Genomic DNA, 22,539 nt, shown 5'->3' with positions numbered 1-22,539 from the left:
CCCATTTTTTTCCGAAGACTCATCGCTTTCCAGTGACGTCAGCCCAACTCGTAACGAATCCGACGGACGGACGATCGACGCCAGAACGCAACAGTGCGGCCAGCCCAACCCAGCCCAGCCCAGCCCAGCCCCACTCTATCTCGTCGGCTTTTGTAATCGCCAGCAGCCGCGGACGGCTCTTCGGCCAGACCAAGCGCAGCGTGGACCGCAAGTCCCCCCAAAGTGCTCAAGATCGGCAGTTCACATCGGGCGTGGTAGATCAGAAGAAAACTCGTCTCTCCTTCCAGCTAAACTTCGAAGAAAGTAGCGGTCGCCATGTCACTGTCGGTACCGCAGAACGGCGTCAAGGCGGACAACGAGCCTGTTATTGAGCTGTTCGTCAAGGTAAGCTCTCGATCGGCGAAAGCGCAAATCGTGGATCAAATATGGGTTTGAAACAACTGGACCCGGCTCGGGATGGGTTGATTTTTTTGGGGGGGTCGCCACCGCTGGACGAATGCGGTGTTAGCCTTTGCCATGTGGTTGGGCTGAAACCATTTCTCGGGGTAGCGTCACCATGTCCACCGGCTATTGTCTGCTTTAGTGGAGCCTTCCAGCAATTAGAGCGCCATACATTGGTCACCCCCGCGGTGACATGATGGAATCGTCTGACCTCCCTTATGGGTAACGAGGCTATGCCACCAGACGTTGAAATTTAGGGGTGAATTCATCACTTTTCCAAACAAAGAGTGCCGTTTCCACAATAACTTGCATTGTTGGTGGCGCTTGGTTATCATTTTCCCAGGCGATGATGCGCGTAATTCTCTTTATTTTCAGTGAAATCGCGACTTTTTATTGTTGCGGGTTTTTCTTTGGGACGTCGATTTGCGTTTTCTTAAGCAGGGCGGCTGGATTTGAATGTTTGGCGCATTGGATGCTGCGTTCAATGGCAAGCCAATGTTCATGTTGAACTGGACCAACATTTTATTTGATTTTTAGTTGAATTTATTGGGTATCATTGACGAAAATAGACGTCCAGTCCATTTAAATTTGAAGGCTGCAGCCTCTGATGTAAAATTAATATAAGTGACAGTCATTTCAGTTGACAGTATAAGGATGAAAAAAAACTACAATCCTACATATGTATATGTTCATTAATATGGGCGGTCCCTTATTAAATTCATCAAAATCAAAAGAGCCACATGATTGGGCGTCTATTGAAAGAGTTTAGATGGGCTAAAATAGGTTTTATGGGAGAACAACACAGCATTGTTAATGTGTTTTTCCCCTAATTTAGGCTGTTTTTATTGCTTTTACAGCTCCGATGAGGTTCAAATTATTGGAAAAAGTGTTGCTGATGTTGTTGTTGTTGTTGTTGTTAGGCCCAGGCGCCTGAGGATTACCCTCAGCAGCGCTAGAGCTGTCACTGGAACGCGGATTAGTTCATCCAGGGGGTAGCCGGAGGTGTGGGGCAGTGCGAATATCTCCGACTGGATGAACAACGTAGGGCGCCACGTTCCTGGGTGGCAGCTCTGGGTGGTTTGTTGGATTCGCAGGCTGCGACGAGCGGCCTCTCGGGAGACACCTCGTGAAGGTTCCAACTGTTGTCTCCCTGTTGCTGATGTAAATCGTGGCTTTTGTTGGGGAAGCGTTTGTAGGAAAACATTGCTCTCGGAGTCTACGGGAGAGATGATGTCATCCATGGGTCAAGTTTACACATCATGTGGCCAACTATTTCCTTCTACGCCTCCTTCCTTGGACTGTGCACTCTTCTCGTATGTGCGATGGAAGGCTGGGCACTCTTTGACTAATCTGTCATAAAAGTATCATCCCATTCTGTTTTAAAGTCGCACTTTCCTAAATTTTCACCCACTGAATATTCAAAAATAAAGGACCAAGCCTCAAATAAATCCGTAAATATTTAAATTTCATGTATGTAATCTTTTGGATTGGACGTCTCTTGCAGTCAATCGCATTCAATGAGTGAATACCTTAAAATGAATTTTCAAACCCCAATTTTTTTCATCTGATATATATTATATGACGTGGACAAGTGTATTTTTGTGTATTTCTTAGGGTAACTGTGGATGGATTTCCTTTTTGATACAAATTGGCCTCATTTCTATGGGTAACTGGAACGGATCCCAGCTGACTTCCACGTACACCCTGGATTGGTCTCATTTTAACTAGACATGCAAACAGTTGTCCACATTCTCACTTTTTATTTAAAGTATTCTCTTAATGTACTAGGGAGCATATTTTGGGAATGTGAGAACAAATGGAAGTACCCGGAAAAACCCATGCAAATGCCACACGCAGAAATGTCCCATCATAAATTCAAATTACGATTTTGTCTTTGTGACGCTAAAGGTGCACGAGAACCTTAGCGTTTATTTATTACAACGTTTATTTTGATATCAGATGAACAAACCTAATAAGCAAAATCAGACAATAGGAAGCTCAAACAAAACACCGGACATAAAAATCATCATTGTTCCTCTTATATTGTGTAAGACCGTTGAATTACATGTTTGTTTTATGAAATGAATTAGTTAAAATGCGGTGTCCGCAATAATAAAATGATGAAAAGTTCAACAAGCTTCTATATTAGAAAAGTCTAAAAAAAAGTTCATACAATAGGCAAGATAAATAAATTGGTATCAGTTTGCATGTGTGAACACGTGACTTGGTCTTGTGATATACTTTTTAGTGCAAACATAATGACCCTGGTCTTGCATATGTTTACGTTGTTGCAGTCACAAGTGACTGCAATTTGTGCCTTACTTATAAATCCTTTCAACGTTCTTAACTAGAAGCCATAAACATTTTCATGATGTGCTTGTTGTTTCTCACTCCCTTTTCACTAGCTACAGTTAAAGCGGTATACACAGTGAAATTGTCCACGCATCGTGGTACTATTTTATGTCGTCGACCTACTGGATGAATTATATTGTGATGTACTTATCTAAAATATAAGTTAGTTTGTAGCTTCAAGCCTGCTAGAGTAGTCCACTTCAATTTAATGTACCTAGTAAGAAAAAGAATGGACAATATGGTTGCTGTTCTATTTTGATTTCACAATTTTTTTGTTCTTCCTCATTTCATCTGTACTGAAAAGTAGACCAAACATCCAAATTTACAGCTGGACAGTTCCACGTTGAGCTTGAATAAGATAGTAACGTCTCATTCAAAATTTCCACTGCAGTTGATTTTCTTTAGTACACCGGCACAGTAGTTCTGTGTTCAACTAGAAGTTGAGAGCTTTCCATTGAGTAATGTAAACATTAGTCAGAGCTTTTCTGGCTATTATTACTCCCGTGGAATAATTGGTCATCGCCAATTTAATCCAGACATAATTGCTTAATGCATTATTGAAACGGAGATAGGAAACAAGTCTTAGCGTAATTTGGAGTTTTCTAATTCTAATCTAAATTATGGTCTCTATTTACAGATTATAGGATAAATTCCGAGGTCAGTTGTAGATAGGCTACATTCCACTGTACTGTTCACTTTCATTTTATATGTACATCTACATACAAAATGTATTGTTTTGCAGGAGTGGTTTTGTAATTTGGATTTTTTTTGTCATTTGTTCCATTGTTCTCAAATTCACTTTCTTGGGTGCCAAAGTTAAAGATATTGAAGTTGCTTTTAGTAGACTCTTAAAAAGACTGTGTTCGAAATCTGTGACATCGTATGGCGATCGAAGGGATGTAGTCAACGGGAGAGCAATTTTATTGCGATAATTTCAAAATAAAATGCATAATGCTAAAAGTGTATTAACGTTTTGAGGGATGTTTTGCTTTTCGGATCTTGAATTGCTTTTGTATCTTGGAACAAAGATTTCCCATTGATGCTTTTTGTAACCGGAATATTTCGTAAGTAGAGGCACCACTGAACTCTGATTTTCTATTATTCTCTTTTTAATATATATTACCGTGCTAAATCTATATGAGCTTGCAGAGCAATCGGGCAAAAAGGAAGAGGTATGATCTTGTAATTGCCATAGCGGCGCCTGTCCCAAATGGAAATCCCTGCTGCATGTCATATCTCGAAAGATGAAAGCTGCTGGGTTCTTCATTTTCAGCTCCTTATTCGGTCAAAATGTGGCCTGAACTTGTTGAGCCGTCCACCCAATTTTAGACTATAAAGTGTGTTGGCGAGGGGAGGGGGGTCTCGGCCGCCAAGTTACTAAAATTAGACTGTGAGCGTAGACTTGGGTGGACCTTCCCTTGGCTCAAAAGCCATCATTGTTCTGCAACTTTGAGACCCATTAACAGTCTATGAAAAATGTGGTCAGTATTAAGCTTTGAAAATGTTTTTTAATTCTTATTGTGGCCAAAAATTATGTGGAAGCTCGATAAGCAGGTGAAGGTAAGCAACTGTTTAGGTCCATGTTTTCAAATTTCATGGGAAATGATAGATGATCTTGAAGAAAATTCATATTATTACCATTTGGTAATAATATGAATTTTATTCAAGATCTATCATCAGTAGTGAGATATGTCAATCAAGTCCATGATGTTTCATGAGTAAATAAAATGCCACTTTTTAGGGTTATTGTGCTATTAAAACTCTGGGTTGAGTTTAAGAATTTTTGAGAAAGTAACGGCTACTCATTTTCAGACTGTACGGTAACCTGAGTTCTGACTGGGTTAAACATTAATTTTGCTCTTATTATTCATCCCTGACTTATTTTTATGAATCTATAAAGTAAAAAAACTATTAAAACACCTGGTAACTTTGTAAATTGGGCCAAAAAACAAAATGCATTAACACAATTGTGGTTAGTATTTTCTGACCCTTGATCACCATCATGTTTGACAGAGAAAACCGATTGTTTCTTCCGACCAAACAGAGATGCACTGACTGTTAATGAGCTAGCTTACGCATGACTCACACTCTCCATTCGGTAGCCATATCCTTTTCCTAATGTTGATTTAAGCTCGTCAGACTGTTAGCAATCATGACGTGTCCTGAGTTGCCTCGGATTTAAATATTGCCTATTTTGTACATCAGACGGCCGGCGCTTTGTCAAGGATGATGTAACTGTCTGCAATACTTGGCCGGCCGGATCTGTTCTAGGCAGACAATAGAACTGGTGCTATTTCTTCTACTTCAGGGAAAAATCTTCTTCCTTCCCAGTTCTGAACTTTAAAGGGACTTCCAAACAAATGTCTTGTCTTGTCCCCACGTTTTGTTGGAGTGTGAACTAAAGCCTCACTTCAACAGGGCAGGAGGTCTTGCCAGGAGCTGACTGGTGACGTGCCGAAACCCCCGAACAAAAACAGCTTTGTGTCGTTTCTGTATAGAATGTTCTGTAGGAGCTCTTTTTGAATGTCACGCTTTTATAGCCGAGCTCAGATCTTCCGAGCAACCTCGGTGGAAGGCCAACCGTTTATTTTTGATAGCTTCACAATCCACGATATGATGGTCTTACCCATTTCTTCATCTGAATTAGCCCCAAAGGATCATGGGATTTCGATTGGACTTTTAGGGCTTTTTAATGAGAACACAGCTTGTAAAGTTCAACCCGACCAACAGCATCATCACATAAAGTAAACAAAGATCTTTCTTTGACGGGTCCGATAGGACATTTCTGGAATAGTTTGTCCCTCCTCCCGTCCAATCGCAAACCCAGACCCCCCCAGACTCAACAGAGAGGCCCGGGATGAGGTGATTTTGAGAGAAAATGGAGAAGGAAGAACTGCACCACCAACGTCTTTTAAGGACTCTTTCCGAGTTCTTCCCAAGTCGTATTGATTATTCCCCCTTGCCTGTCAAATTTGCACTACCTGCCATTCTTAATGCTTCCCCATTTGATATAATTTGCTTGCTTATCTGCCCTATTTGTCTTCGGTAGGGAACTTCATTCGATTCTGCCACAGCTGCGATAAGAGCTTTATGTAGAGAACGTGGAGTGGACAGTGTCATTATCAGCTGCTCTTGGTTTTTAACGAGGTCTTGGCTGGTTGTACTGGGGCTTTGCGATAATGGTCAAAAATTATAAATTGCCACGTTTTTGATTCATTTTGTAATGGTCAAGATCACTTATTTTTGCAGCACCGATAATGTGCGTGTGAATGTAACATATAAACAATTTTTTTGCAAAACTAGAGTCTAAAATCACTACATGACAAGGTATTTGCAAACAGCGTGAAAAAATTAAGACATAAATTACAAGCAAAGCCAAATAATGAAAAAATGTGTGACTTACAGTCCGGAAATTACGGTACAGTCTTCACTCGATTATCCCGAATTCACTATTTTGCAATGTTTTTTTCTGATATTAATTATTAATTTTGTTTTTAAAACTTCATAAAAGTGTGAAAATCCACGCTGAAACTCGTTAGCTACTAGGACTCAGCACTGGAGGGAAAAAAAACTAAATAAAAAAAATGGTAGTTATAATAGGGGGGACCCTACTTTACAATTTTTCAATTGTTGTGGCCATGTTTGGTCTACGTTAACCGCAATATTTGAGGGATTACTGTACCACTGAGATGCTCGATTTATCGCATTTTGAATATAAGCATTGTCTAATCCTTTTAATTTGATTGTGGCTGCTCCAATCAGGTTGTTGTTGTTTACTCCAGTAACTTTTGAAAATAACATCTCACTTTGTTTCCTCTTTAAAAAAATGGAAATGGTGGTTCACCTGTCATGTGTATCTGGGATTGTCATGGTAACAGTTGCTGTGTGGTACCTACCGCATGGTCACCCGTGATCTATCTAGACCTGAATCTATGAATCATAGATGTGAGGGGAACGGATTCATCACATTTTTTTCGTTTGTGTATGGTTAATGCAATGGAAGTTCAAGTGGTATCAACCTTTCATTCATACGTTCGCGAAACTGGGTTGTATTGAATTGGGAGTGAAAGGTGTCGTAGGGGACAGCTGTCGTACAATGGAAGCCAGCAGATAAAAGTGTGTGTGTGTGTGTGTGTGTGTATGTTAAACAGAGGACAACAGCAGACAGACTGTTCACACCAGAAAGGAATTTGCAAACAAAGTCTTCCATTCATCCACAGATTTGAATTTTGATATTTTCTATATTTAGCTATTCATTAACACGGTTATGTTTCAAAAAATATCGATCTTCCCTTTTACATTTTGCCCAGTAATATATTTCAGAAAACTGTCTTTGTAATATTCGATTAATGTTAAGTCTATGGCGGAAATGGGAGATTTTGACTGATATGCTTGCAAATAATGTACAGGGGGAAGGGTGGGATGCATTTTCATTATGACTAGCATGTTGCTGATTCCAATTTTCTGTGTTTACTGTAGGCCGGAAGCGACGGGGAGAGCATCGGAAACTGTCCTTTCTCCCAACGACTGTTTATGATCCTGTGGCTTAAAGGCGTTGTCTTCAATGTCACCACCGTGGACCTCAAAAGGTGCGTCTCTTCTTCTTTCGTATACAGGGGGTAACAATAGTAAAATGGAGATCAACAGGCTAAATAGACATCTGTTAACATGAGCTTTTCAGAAGAAAAAGAAATAACATAACTGGATGTTGGCCAAACTATGAAAAAAGTGCGACTTATAGTCCGGAATATACAGTTCTGTAATTATTTAACTTTGACTACCAGCTGCGCCCAGCAAATGTTATACAAGAACACTGACAACAACAATTTGTAGTCTGAAAAGTAGTATATTGTTGTGTCTGTCTGCTGGGTGTTTTTGTCCCGTTATCTTGGGACTTTTGAAATACTTTGATGTGGCCCCACCCTTGACATGGTGACTGCCTCCCCACTGTTTATTTGGTGTTCCCATGACCCTTTCCCAGACTGAAGAAAATTGGGAAAACATGCACTGAAGCGCTTTTAAATGCAACAGACTCCACACACTCACTGCCCCCTTAAATTTTTTTTTTTTTTTATCATCACACAGATTAAATTATGTCCTAATCAGCGACCTTCCTTTTGCAAAAGAGTACTTTCCATTGCCAGATGACCTTTACCAAACCCAATTTTGTTTGGACGCCGTCCTCGAACAAACTTGCTTGCACAGTTTTGACTCCTAATTCACGATTCCTCCCATTTTCCAATGGCGTAATGGCCATTGTAATTGTTGCATCTGATAATTCTTGGCTTAAGAATGATGTATGGACAATTGGATGTAGTTTTACACCCAAGATCTGTAAAGGGATATTTGCACAGCAATTTGCATTGAGTGCACTCAACCTTAGCTTCCCTGGGAGGGAAGTGTCATTTAATACAGTTTAGTCAAATCATGTAACGTAAAAGCCAATGTACGATGTTATTTAGTAGCCCCTGAAACAAAACTCTATTATAAAATAGGCATCTTTTAAAAAAAACTCATTTGAGAACACACATTATTTCAAAATAAGGCTTGTTTGCTGTCTGTATGTGTATAACATTCATGTTGCCTGAAATGACCTATTTTTTGTGAAATATTTTGTATAAAGAATGACGCAAGGAGCTTGATTATCATTGGTCAAGGGTGGCACTTCCCTACTGCATGCCACAGGGTTGATGTTATTTCCTGTTTTTGTATTCATGGAGGCCTTGTGACAAATCTTAGGCTTTGTACTTTCTACCTCAATGGGAGATATTAGTCTATTCTCCATTATTTTAGGGTGTTTGAAAATATAGTATATAATATGTTGTATGAATGCTAAAAATCATGAAACTCTGTGACCGTCTGTGTGTGTGTGTGTGTGTGTGTGTAGACACTCATTATTCAACACATGCTCATTTTTGTTTGCGTGTCAGTGTCATCTGCCAACAAGGACATCTGGTTTGAAATGCAAATGCGAGCGCGAAGGTCACACAGACTCACAAACTCAATGATTAAAGACCGGGCCAGGTGGTTAAAAACATCTGTTCTCGATCCATTGTCGCAAAGTGCAACCTGTTTATTGAAGACCATTCAAATGGTCACATTGTATTCATAGGAGTGTTGATTTGCAAATGTCAGGGTCCTATCAACAAAGCAGCTGTTTTGGGTTTTTGTCTTCACCTCAAATCTTTTTTGCGTGTCTTTCAGGAAGCCCGCGGATCTGCAAAACCTTGCCCCAGGTACACATCCTCCCTTCGTCACCTTCAACGGCGAGGTCAAAACAGACGTCAACAAGATCGAGGAGTTTCTCGAGGACATCCTCTGCCCTCCCAAGTGAGCATTTTTTGGGCTTTTTCCGTTAACAATGAACCTTAAAATTTCCCCAAACCAACAGAAAGTAACCCGGAAGCGCCCCAAAATCCACGGAAAGCAACCAATGACCACAAAACAGCCTAAAACCCCCCCAAAACAATAAGAAATGATCCAAATTCACACAAAAATGACCCGAAAGTACCATGAAATTACAAAGACGTGACACAAAATGAACTAATTTGCTGCCATTGACAACTATAGATGTCCAATTCACTTACCTTGAACTTTGGATGCTCATCTTTCAGTTCCATTTCCTAGTAAGTTAACTTTTTTGGGCCAAAAATAAACTGATCCCGCCCACGTCAAAATCTAGTTAGCCTGAATGTCAATGTGGCCGCTAAGCAAACTTTGACCAAAATTGGACACTATTCCCAATCCATGCATATATTTCAGGTACCTCAAACTTGGCGCCAGACACCCCGAGTCGAACACAGCTGGTATGGACATATTTGCCAAGTTTTCAGCCTTCATTAAGAACTCCAAACCAGATACAAATGAAGGTATGAATCCCCTTTCAACACATACAAATAGTAAAAAAGTGCATTGACCTTCCTAGTTTATCACTTTAAATATTTTTTGGGTGTAGCAGCGTATTTTTCTACATTGGTCGCTTGATAAAATGCCTCCCCCTTGTGGTTGATGAATATATGCCCAACCTTGAAGCGCTCTTTGGCCCACAATTCCACGCAGGACTCGAGCGCCAGCTGCTGAGGACGTTGCAGAAACTGGACGAATATCTCCGCTCACCTTTACCCGATGAGATCGATCACAACAGCATGGAGGACGTGAAGGTCTCCCGCCGCAAGTTCTTGGATGGCGAAGAAATGACCCTCGCCGACTGCAATTTGCTACCAAAGCTTCATATTGTCAAGGTATCTGCCACTTTAAATACTGATTGAAAGTCTTCACCACTTTGAGGGATTGGATTTAACAGTGAAAGTCTGATGGAACAGACTCAGGCGTAACAGAAGATGCTAAACAGGAAAAACGGACTGCTCGCCATTGATAAGACTCCGTACCTTCCGCTGTTAAAACCTTCTCTTCTTTCAGGTGGTGGCCAAGAAATACCGAGGTTTTGACATCCCCAAAGAGATGACGGCCATCTGGAAGTATTTAAACAACGCCTACACGCGCGAAGAGTTCACCAACACCTGCCCCAGCGACAAAGAAATCGAGATCGCATACGCAGACGTGGCCAAGAGGCTGGTCAACTAAGCTCCACCCTTCACGTGGACCGATTGAAGTGCTAAGACGAGAAAAGGAAAAAAACTCTATCTTTTCATCCACGTGACAGCGAGCAGCTCATTCTGAAATCGTCACCTTTTGTATCCTTTTGGTTTGCCGATGAATTGTCAAGTGAGGAAACCGGCCGATTCTTAACAAGTGCTTATCTAAGTCGGGATAAGTGACCTTTGCTGACCCCCCCTAAAAAATGAACTCTCAGAAGCATCTTTTCCAGGCTCGTGACACGTTAATTTTTCAGTGTTTTTGACAGAGGCAAATCCAAACCTGGATAGGTGAAATAAGATCTCGTCGTTTCAGGTACTGTAGATAGCTGATAGCCAACCAGGTGGAAGTATTCTATTCCTACCTTTTCACAGACTAAGAATCTAAGGTCTAACATCTTTATTCATATGTAGCCTAAAACCATATCTTGCCTGGTGTGAGTCGCTGTGGAAATGACGATGCCAAATAGGATTCTGTTTAACCGGTTTCCAAATCGAAGGTTGAGTAGCAAAAAAAAGTTGAATGAAAATTACGGTTTAGTCTAAAAATCAATGTTAAGTCATCGGTTAAATCTAAAAAAAAAAAAATCATGCATCAAAACCAATTTTTTTGTCTACCTTGAAGTAGCGAATAGCTAAAAAAGTGCTTTAGCATAGCGCGATAAAATGAAACATTTTCTACCACTTTTTTCATGTTTTGGTGAGGAGTCACATTTGCTTCAAGGATTTGTAAATATTTGTCTTGTGTACATTTTATACATTTCACGGTCTCGGTTTGATGAAACGGGACAGATTGATATTTTAGATGAGCTTTCATCTCTGCCTTGCTTATTGCAGCAGGATCATTTTAATTCGACGTACGTTTGCCGTTGCGCCGATATAATATCAAGGCTGTGCTGTTTTCGTTCATATTTTTCACCCTAAACACCAAATTTAAATAAACTTGTAATTGCCAATTGTATTGCCTACGACTATATACATTTAGATTCAAGAATTACATCACACACACACAAAAACACACTTGTAGAAACCCATTTAAAAAAAATGTACGCTAGGCTAATTGTATGCTAAATTTCCCTTAGTTATGAATGTATTTGTTTTGGCACAGGAAAAAGGTTAACATCTTAATAATGTGTGCGTTCTTAGTTTTTGCGGTCTACACAGCCATTCTATTTAATATATCTCCAATTCATAGTTTGTAACCGTGATCCCCTCCCCATTAAGACAGTGGAACATTTTTCCGCATGGCATTGATATTTTTCCCCCTCTGCACAGCTGCTTTTTTGCACTTTGCAGGTTTTTTTTATACAATACATTTATACAGCTGGTTAAATATTTACACTGTTGAAGTGGCTAGCTCAAGGGTACACACACTGATAGCCCGGCTCAGTTTTGGCCCTGCAAAGTGCAAAGAAAAATTCTTTACATATGGACTATGTTCATTTGACATGAAATATGGCAGTGTACGTATTTGCTTTCGTAGAGACCAGGGGTGTCAAACTAATTTTTTTTGTCGCAGGCAACTAGGATGCCAAAATTAATAAATAATGAATTTACTGCTTTTCCGATAGTGCTGATCGATAGATCAATATTGGAAATTAAAATTAGTACACATGTCTTTGAGCCTTTTAATTGCAAATTTTCTCTTGTGGTGGATTTTTTACATTTATTTACAATTTTTTAATCAGAACATTTTTTTATTTAAAAAGGAAAGAGTAAATATTGCGTTTTTAAAAATCTGTTTATTTTAAAAAAGGGGAAAGAGGAAACATTTTAGATATTTAAAAAAATCATTTTTAAATAAAAACAACAAAAAGAAAAAAATACAATTTGGGATTTAAAAAAAAAAGAATTATTGATTTAAAAGGGGAAAAAACTGAAAATATTCCCGATACATTTATAATCTACATTTGAATTTGATCAAAAGTCGGCAACCATGATATACTTTCTCGGGCCGCACAAAATGATGTGGCAGACCAGATTTGGCCCTGGGGCCGCCACTTTGACACCTGTGGTTTAGACTGTACTGTACAAACAGGATTCATGACTAGTGATTAAAAAAAAAAAAAATCAACCAATGGTTTAGTGGTTAGCATGCCCGCCTCACAGTCCTGAGAACAAGGGCTCAATCCCCAGTGGGTTCTTACCTTCATGTTTCGAATTTGCACGTTCCACCCAGACCTGTGTGGGTTTTCCCCGGTTACTCCGGTTTCCTCCCACAACCCCAAAACATGCACGCTAGACTAATCGCATGCTACATTGTCCCTAGCTTTGAGTGTTTGTCTCATTGTGCCCTGCGATTGGCTGGCAACCAATTCAGGTTTTGCCAACCTACTGCCCTTTATTGGCCGGGATACCGGGATAGAACAAATCCAACTATTTACTAAACTCTGTTCTAAATTTGTACTCCGATAGCCCAAGAGCATTTCGCAACACAATGCACACGGTGTCCTTTATTTGGCCCTTCGGAAATGTTAGCCTTCAGACGTGGGTTACATTGGCATCACTGTTCTAAAGTCTTCATCTGCAGCTGGTTAGAAGAGTGCGAAGGCCTGCCCTGAACCTCCAGCAAAGGTGTATTTTTCTTTCAAATGCCTTAAAATCATACTCGCTGTCATTAAGCCATCAATCTTAATGTATTTCTTGGCCGCCACAGAAGGCTTTTGTCTGCTGGGCCTATAGAAGTCATAAATAAGGCTTTGATAGCTCGGCACGACACATCAGGGCGCCTCGGGTAATTCGGAGTGGCACGTTGGTGGAAAGCGCGAAACCTGAGAATGCTCTTACGTTTTTAAGCTCTTAAAATGATTTCAAATGTTCTTAATGTCAGAGTTTCAGCATCTGCTGTCAAGACGAGAATCAATGGCGTATGTGTTTTATGGCCGCGCTTAAGAAAAACACCCCAATTTTACATTTCGGTAATAAACAATGTAATTTCGCATACCCATTTATCTATCGGACCACCCGGTGGCACAGTGTTTTTTTATGTTTTCCATGCGGGCCCCATTAGACAAAAGTCTTGTGATGAAAATTGCACTTTACTCACTTTAATATTTGTAGTCTAACAAAATAGCGCTGAATGAGTTGGGTTGGATTGGATTGAATTGGATTGGATAACTTTATTCATCCCGTATATCATATATCGTAAGCGTGTTGCTGAAATATATATATATATATATATATATATATATATATATATATATATATATATATATACTACATATATATACTATATATATACTATGTATATATATACACATATATACACATACATATATACACACACATATATACACATATACATATATATATATACACATATACATACATATATATGTATATATATATACATATATACATATAGATACATATATATATACACATACATATATATATATATACACATACACATATATCTATATATATATACATACATGTATACACATACATATATATACACATATATATACATATATATACATGTATACACATACATATATATACACATATATATACATATATATACATATATATACACACATACATACATATATATAAATATACATATATATACATACACATATATATATACATACATATACATACACATACATACACATACATACATATAAGCACACATTTACATACATATAGATGTACATGCATGCATATGGTAGGTCTTAACAAGGAACCTTAAAATGCCCCCAAAACCAACCAGTAAGTAACCCAGAAATGCCCATAAATCCACTGTCAGTTTTCCCCAGAAAATAGGCTGATCCGACCCACATGAAATCTGCTCGGCACAAAAGCGGCCCGCCGACCCAACTTCAATTGAACACCCCTGGTTTAACCCTTCCCAATTATAGCGGTCTGATCTTTGGTGGCGCATCGACTCCCAAACCACCGAGTAAAAGCCCCGCTTATCGGGCCTGCAGTCAACCAGTCAGGGTGGGTTTTGTGGGCTCACATTGTTTATTTTAGCCCTCATTAAAATGTGGTGGGGTGGCTTTCCCTCTCAGGGGCTTGGTGGCTACTGTGGTGGGGAGATAGATAGGGGCTGTGGTAGACCCCCTTGGGCTGCTTTGCCCCCACCCCGACTGGCCACTCACCCCGTGCGGATCCTGCAGTTCCACCCTGTGGCGAAGCTGCGGTTAACTCCGAAGATTCAATGCTACCGCGGTTCACCGTCTTACCGCTAGAGGGCGCCACAAGCCACACGATCTTGCCATTTTTTGGCTCCGCGTCCTTTCAGCTGTCAGCACTTAACCGAGAAGCAAGCGCGAAGATGTTTGTGTTTGAAAGGGGGGGACAAAAAGACATGTGGGTGGTAAGGCTTCAAAGTCCCCCCTTCCATAAAGGACATCTTTTAAAGTCTCGTGTCAACCGTGCGCTTGTAAGACACTTGGTGACATCACGTTGGGGATTGTTTAGTCTCTTTGTGAGCGTACAAAAGCGGCCTGTTTTATTTTGTCTCTGACGGGAAAGCTGTTTGACATTAAAGACTTGGCGGTGTCGGCAGACACGCCCACTTCTTTAACTTTACCTGGCAGATTATGTTTCTTCGGTTACACATCGAGCCTGCGGTGAATATCTCTGTTAAGTTAAGAATGACTGACGCGTGGGCGGAAAATGGGCATTTGTGTGTTGCCAGACCCAAAATTCCCTGGAATGGCAGAAACAGTGTTGTTATGCAATCTGCAATTCCAATGAAGTAGGGATGTTATGTCGATGAAAGGAAAAAGTTAGTGTCCCCTTGTCAAAAAAACATTTATTCTGGGCCAGTTTTTGCTATAGCCAATGTGGGCGACTGCCTAAGGCGCCATCGATTTGAAGGCGCACAAAAGCCCACTTCCATTTTTTTCCTTGTTATTTAACCACTTGTTCAGATTATCATCTCTCATTTCCATGTCAAATTATTGGTGTAAATCATCTGCATTGCCTCACCACCCCTAGCGTCAGTAAAGTGGGACTGCATCCTGTCTAAAATTTGGCAGTCTGTTTTTTTCCTTACCATAATTAATTTCTTATGATGATGCCGTTTTTCTATTTATTCAATTTGATATTTGTGGTGCAGGGTTGGTGCCTTTTACATTGATGTTGATATGTTGGCACATATGTCCTCTTTTATTGGGTCAAAATTAGGGAGATTTTTTTGTTTTTGAACGGCTGCCTGGATCTCTTTCCAAAACCATCTTGTTTTTATAAAGGATGTGTGTGTGTGTGTATGTGTGTATGTGTGTGTGTGTGTGTGTGTGTGTATCTCTCTCTCTAGCTCTCTTTTGCCTTTTCTTTTTTTTTGCATGGAACAGCACTGTGGTTTTACTGTTTCAAATCACTGTAATTATTGAGTCGGTCTGGCTTTCACAGTGTGCACACATGCTGCCATATGATATTCTCCACAGAATAATCTACAGAAAACTGATTTCATATATTTATATAATTAAAAAAATGTTTTCAATTGATTTCAACAACATTTAAGATCATTTACATTTTGTTTGGACCCGCTAAGCTATTCTATCACTGTTTTAACACCATCATTAAAGGGAATGAAAGGCCCTGCTTTGATTAGCGGCAAATTAATTCAACTGTAATTGAAAAATTGAATATTGTTGTTATCTTTTAGAACAGTGGTGGACAGTCCAGTCCTCAAGGACCGCCGTGGGTGCAGGTTTTTGTTCCAACCGATGCAGCACAGACAGTTTAACCAATTATATTTCTGCTGAAACAAGAAGCACCTGACTGCAATTCACTGATTGCACTGCTAAGATACCACATTTCCTCTATAGAGGTTGGAATGAAAGCCAGAACCCACTGTGGCCTTTTGTGGAATAGTTTGCCCACTTTTCCTTTAGAATTGTTTTTTTTTTCTTCAGGATATTTTAGGGATTGGACCTAAAGGACACGGTTGAAACCACGGCGCATTTGTGACTTCTGAGAGGCAGCACTTTACGTGAGTAGCAATTTGGATGCTTTGTATTTCAATTGCTTTAATATCCAATATGGCTTCCATAAGCATTCAGAATTGACATTCCTTAGCATTGTTTCTATGATGTTAGTAGGAGGTCTCCCTTTAGTGCATACTTTAGATACTTCAATCACAGCAGTTATACTGTTGGCATATTTACAACAGGAAAGTCCATAGTGTGCTAACATTAGTTAGGATCAAAATACATTTGATGAGGGTTTTTTTTAACGGTTCATTTTCATAATTTTGGAAGCGGCCTCAGTTTTGACGCAAAAACCGTTGGGTTTAACAGTGGGCGGGGCTACAACTGTATAATATGGAAATAAATAATCACAGTTAGCACCACGCATGGTCTAATTGAATTGAATGTTTTTATTTCCATTATACAAGTATAATGTGTGCATAAATTTCAACAACAACAAAAAGACAAATAATCAATAATTAAGTAACAAATAGAAATTGTAAAAATATTCAATAAATAAGTAGTCAGAATAATAAGTAGTCATAACATAAGTAGGGAAGTGCACAAATAACAAACAAACAGACAAATAATCCATAAATAATCAATACTTAAGTAACAAATAGTAATAGTATAAATTCAATAAATAAGTAGTCAACATAAAAAGTAATCACAATATAAGTAGGGAAGTGCACAAATAACAAACAGACAAATAATCCACAAATAAACAATAATTAAGTAACAAATAGTAATAGTATAAATTCAAGAAATAAGTAGTCATCATAATAAGTAATCACAACATAAGTAGGGAAGTGCACAAATAACAAACAAACACAAATAATCCATAAATAAGTAATAAATAATAATAAGGGTATAAATAGTCACAACATAAATAGTAGGAAGTGCACAAATAACAAACAGACAAATAATCCATAAATAATCAATAATTAAGTAACAAATAGTAATAGTATAAATTCAATAAATAAGTAGTCAACATAATAAGTAATCACAACATAAGTAGGGAAGTGCACAAACAGACAAATAATCCATAAATAACTAATAAATAATAGTAGAGTATAAATAGTCACAACATAAATAAGTAGGGAAGTGCACAAATAACAACAAACAGATAAATGATAGATAATAATTGATAAATAAGATGCAGGTCAGGGATGAATACAGCCATAGACCTTTCTCAAGACGACCATTTTTTGCAAAGTAACTCTTTCGCGACCTTTGACCCCAACGGCAGCCAATGAGTTAATTAGCAATCGATCTGACATCCTTCAAGATCACAACTCGGTTACGTAATTAGACGCCTTGTCTTGAGTGCCTCGTTTTACCCACCAAATGCCAATTCTCCCCGGATACGCTCTGTTTTCCGACGCTCCGTCTGCCTTCAATGCGGCAGCGTCTCTGCAATCCATCAAAATTGCTGGGCCTAAATGCAACGGTTACCATATTTTTCCACCGAGAGGACTGTCGCTTGCCGGGAAAGCCGCACACCGTGTGTGTGCGGGTGTGCCATTTTTAGAAAGGTTGCCTTACGGAAGCCTCTTGGGTTCATTTCTCCCGTGGTCGGACCACATACCTAAGAATCGTGCTTTCGTTGGAAAAGCCTCTGTTTTACTTTCCAGTCGCCGAAACTAGTCAAAGTTCCCTGTCTTACCCTTGGATGGTAAAAAGCTGCCTTGGCCTCGGACCGGGGTCTGTTGCGGTTGCTTACAGTAACAAAATTAAAAAAAAACCTCGTACCTCGGACTGAGGCATTTCAACATCCAGATTGGGTTTCTAGCATGTGTTGTCTGCTGGTTCAGGCCCTGGGAGGGTGTGCAGGGTGTTGAAATCACCACCGACTTAGCGGTTCTCTAATTGTGGTTTTGTCAGACCAGGGAATCAAGTGGAAAAGCTGGGGTCCGTTGTAGTCCAGTAGCAGTTCTTTTATTCCTGCAGAGATTTTCCAGTTTTCTTAGATTGTTTAGAGCACAGGTGTCAAAGTGGCGGCCCGGGGGCCAAATCTGGCCCGCTGCATCATTTTGTGCGGCCCGAGAAAGTGAATCATGAGTTTCTATTTTAGGATCAAATTCAAATGATGATAGATGTACATTTCCTCATTTTCCCCTTTTTAAAACAAATTATTGTTTTCTTTTGTGTTTTAGTTCAAAAAGGATTTTGTAAAATCTAAAAATAAATATACAAATATTTTCCATTTTCCACTTTAAAAAAATGTTTTGTTTCCATTTGAAATAAAAAACAGGATTAAAAAACATTTTCCATTACAAAGAAAAAAAAAGCTCAAATAAAAATATCTTTAGATCTATAAAAATGAATTATTTAGGGCTTTTGATCCAGTTCTTTTGATCCAATTTAAAAAAAAAAATCTAGATATTAGATCTAAAATGGTCCGGCCCACATGAAATGGCATTGACGTTTACCACCACTACCATCTGGACAGACGGCCTTTATCAGTGGCACTCCAGAACAAATATTCCACCTAGCTAGCTAGCTACCTACCTAACACACTTGAACTAGAATGGCTGTCACCGAGTGACCATGTTTACATCACATAGTCTGTCATTCCAACCTCTGACGTATTGTCTTTGATGATCTTGACCTACTTTGCACTTCTTCTTCATGACATTTCCATTGACAGGCTTCCAGGAGCTGCCCATAAACAGCATCTAAACCGGTAATAGCGCCACTGGCACTCAATTCTTGTAAACTATTTTACCACCCAAGCGTGCCGGCCGCCCACCCTTCGATAGCTGCGGCAAGTCCTCGTGGAGCGCCCCCAACCCACCCTAAACCAACCCCCTCTCTCCACTCACCAGGCCGGAGGTAGGTAGGAAATCAAACCAATTACTGTTGTATTTAAAGAAAATTGGGGTAAGGCCGGAAAAGTGGGAGCATTTCCAGAAACCGCAAAAAGAAAACTTGCAAGGGCCACTGTTTGGCATAACATAGTGTGACTGGAGCAGAGTGGAATGGCACTTGTCAGGAAAAAAAGGAATGATTTGACAATATATAGTCTACGTAACAGTTTTACATTGACAAGGGTAGCAAAATGGCAACCCAAAATCCTTTTTGTGTGGTCCACAAAAGGGAATCAATTTTAAAATCAAATTTATGCCACGTTTCCATTGAGCAGAAATGAGAGAATATATTGTTTTTAAACAAAATGAATCCTTTTTTTGTGTGTTTTTCCCAACTTTCATACAAAATTGGTACAATTTGATCATTTTTAAAGGGTTAAGTTGGTCATATCTTGCGGACTATAGAACGAAATAGAGCTTTTAAAATGTGTGGTACATTTTGATCATTTTAAAGGGTTAAGTTGGTCGTATCTTGCGGACTATAGAACGAAATAGAGCATTTAAAATGTGTCTCTAGTTATGAAACATCCAATTTCCGGAACAAATTAATTTCATAAATAGAGGTACCACTGTACATATATCTTGTTAAGTTCTCCTTCAATCCCGAGAAGATTTATTTTCCACCTCCTACTGTGATGCGATGGATTCTCCCTACTTTACCTCTCCCATGTCGCCCTCTGATCCGCCCCCTCACTGCACTGTCATCTTTTTGGAAAATCCCCTCATTAGCAGTCCTTCAATGTAGCGTCTTTGTTTTCCGCCCCCCACCAGCCCTCTTTGTTCCGTGGCCAATCTGGCCTTAAGATCTCCACACTTAAAAAGCAATTATTCGAAAATATGAGTGCTCCCTGTAGACATCTCCAGACAAATGTTCTTACTTTGTCTTCCAACTTGCCTCACGGGCAGAAATGAAGGGAAACAGGAGGAAGGTATCTTGTGTTTGTGGCTGTTTCAGTACATGCTACTTTTGTTCATCTGTCAATAGGAGTGTCAGATCAGATTTTATTATGTCGGATGAAGAGGGTCTTTTTATTAGAAAAGGACTTGGAAGCCATTTTCCCAAACCTTGATGACCCTTCAGAAGGACCAACTAAGAGAACAGAATTGTGATAATGTTACGCAATTTTAGAATAGTATAAGATAAAACATTTCATTTCAAAAGAAAATGAGACCTAAAATTTTAGACCAGGGCGGGACACCCTTGATGTGGGAAATGATCCAATTTTACTTCACTGAATTGAAAAAGTTAATTGATTTGTGAGTAAATTCCGACACAATTGTGACTTAAACTTAGTCTATTCTTGTATTAAGAAAAATAATCAGATACCTTACTATAATTGACAACCTGATTCCATTATTATAACTCACACTGAAGGTCAAATAACTTGTAAATTTACCAAAACATTCCAAATTCAGTACTATGCACTGTAATTACTGTAATTTTTCTTTCAACAAAAACCACAAAAAAAGCCACATTAACCTTCACCCACACACACCCTCAGACGTACACCTTTGGAACAATGCTTTGCCATTGTCTGTGCAGGTGCATGCACAATAACACGCACTCCCAAACTGTTTATGTCACATGCACACACTATTAAGAGTGTAAGACGAGCTCCCATTTAGGATGAAAACAAACCAGTGAGTGGGAGGCGTCCCCCGAGGACGTCAATACAAAAGTACAGTGGACTCGTGGAACCATGGGAACTGCTTGTAAGAACGGCATCAAACGTTCTTGCACTGTAAATTTCTAACGTCATCATACAACTTATATAGCGTATTTTCCGCACTATAAGACGTCCCTTCAATGAATACCTATCTTAAAATTTGTTGAGTATATAAGGCGCACTGCATTATGAGATGCAGTAGTAGTGGTGGTGGTGGTGGTGGTGGTGATAGGGTACTCGGACGTTTGGTCACCCGGACGTTTGGTCGCCTGACGTTTGACAACATGACAGAGAGTTTACTGTTGAAACCAGCTCTCAAAATTCTATTCATGAGAGAGAGAGTTTAATATCTAAATATCTACTGTTGAAACCAGCTCTCAAAATTATATTCACCCGGGCGACCAAACGTCCGGGCGACCAAACGTCCGGTCACGTGGTGGGAGTGGTAGTAGTGGTAGTAGTAGTAGTAAGGGGGCTGTGTTATACATCCACTAGATGGCGCTGTAGTAGTAGTGGTTAGAGTTGTGTTATAGTACATAGAACTAGATGGAGCTGTGCCAAAGGGAATTTCATAGAATGATTAACCAATATTGATCCATATAGAAGGTGCACTGGATTATAAGGCGCACTACTAGCTTTTGAGAAAATTGATTGGTTGAGCGGTTAGCATGTTGGCCTCACAGTTCTGAGTTAAAGGGTTCACTCCGCGGTGAGTTCAGGCCTTCCTATGTAGACTTTGCCTGTTCTCATTGTGCATGCTTGGCTTTTCTCCAGGTAATTTGGTTTGCTTCCACATCCCAAAATCATGCATGCTAGGCTAATGGATCACTCTAAGTTGTCTCTAGCTACGAGTGAATGTTTGTTTGTGTTCTTGTGCCATGCAATTGGCTGGCCACCGATTCCGGGTGTCCCCTGCAGGCTTAACTCCAGCTTCTTGTGTGGCCCATTTTCAATGAGGGGCTAAAGGTTGTTGCCACAGTGTTTTTTACTGCAACACAAAGGGAAAATTTTCAGATAGCCGTCCAATAGTTTTCCTTTTTATGTATGAACGTTGACATATGACGAATAATTTCAGATCGCTTACGTGTCTTTGCCATTGCTCCTTGGGAACTGCGTGGCGGAAACTGACGCTCAACTGCACGTCGACGGCCCCTCGCATTCCCAAGTGACTTAAAACAGACTTTAACAATCATTCTCATTTGCTCGCACACTTGCGTGAAAACCGTGAGGGAGATAGAGCGATAGATAGAAACATTGTTTATGTGAACCACAATTTAGCGTGTTCCCCTGCCCCGAACAGGAAGTGAGGAGAGACCCGGCCCTCTGGGATCTCATATTTTTTTCCCTCCGTGCCGTTTTAGCCGAGACGCTAAAAGACGGCTGGCATCGAGTTGCAGCGCGTGGCGCTCATTTCCTATTTTCTAGAGGAAGGAGCGTGCTCGGATACACACCCTCATTTTCTGTGGGAGAAAAAAAAGCAAAAAAAGACACAATTATTGTGTCATTTCTCATGAACGTGCCTGGGAAATAACTCGTATTGTTTCTGGGAAACTGACCCGCTCTTTAGTAAAACCATATTTTAGCTCGTTGCTAACCCAAACGCAAAAAAACGACGACGACTAAGTTCTGTTCCGATTCAGCTCAACTCAATGAAGTACTTTTGAGACTAATTGAGTAGAACCCCTAG

At 39.7% G+C, this 22,539-nt stretch overlaps 1 protein-coding gene across 2 annotated transcripts; it reads left to right on the top strand.

Annotated features, from left to right (window-relative positions):
- The first annotated feature begins 83 nt into the window (after positions 1 to 83).
- Positions 84 to 11,344, top strand: clic4 (chloride intracellular channel 4). Of its 2 annotated transcripts, none has more exons than XM_077621377.1 (6): positions 84 to 384; positions 7,273 to 7,382; positions 8,998 to 9,123; positions 9,556 to 9,662; positions 9,853 to 10,034; positions 10,213 to 11,344. In XM_077621377.1, the coding sequence occupies exons 1-6, from the start codon at positions 316 to 318 to the stop codon at positions 10,375 to 10,377; spliced, it is 759 nt and encodes a 252-aa protein (XP_077477503.1). In that variant the 5' UTR covers positions 84 to 315; the 3' UTR covers positions 10,378 to 11,344. The 2 variants fall into 2 exon arrangements, with proteins under 2 accessions (XP_077477503.1, XP_077477504.1); XM_077621378.1 differs by lacking the exon at positions 84 to 384 and adding an exon at positions 1,732 to 1,892.
- Positions 11,345 to 22,539: the final 11,195 nt, after the last annotated feature.

This window comes from Stigmatopora argus, chromosome 15, assembly GCF_051989625.1.
Source record: "Stigmatopora argus isolate UIUO_Sarg chromosome 15, RoL_Sarg_1.0, whole genome shotgun sequence".
Taxonomy (NCBI): Eukaryota; Metazoa; Chordata; class Actinopteri; order Syngnathiformes; family Syngnathidae; genus Stigmatopora; species Stigmatopora argus.
This window is presented reverse-complemented; position numbering and strand designations above follow the sequence as displayed.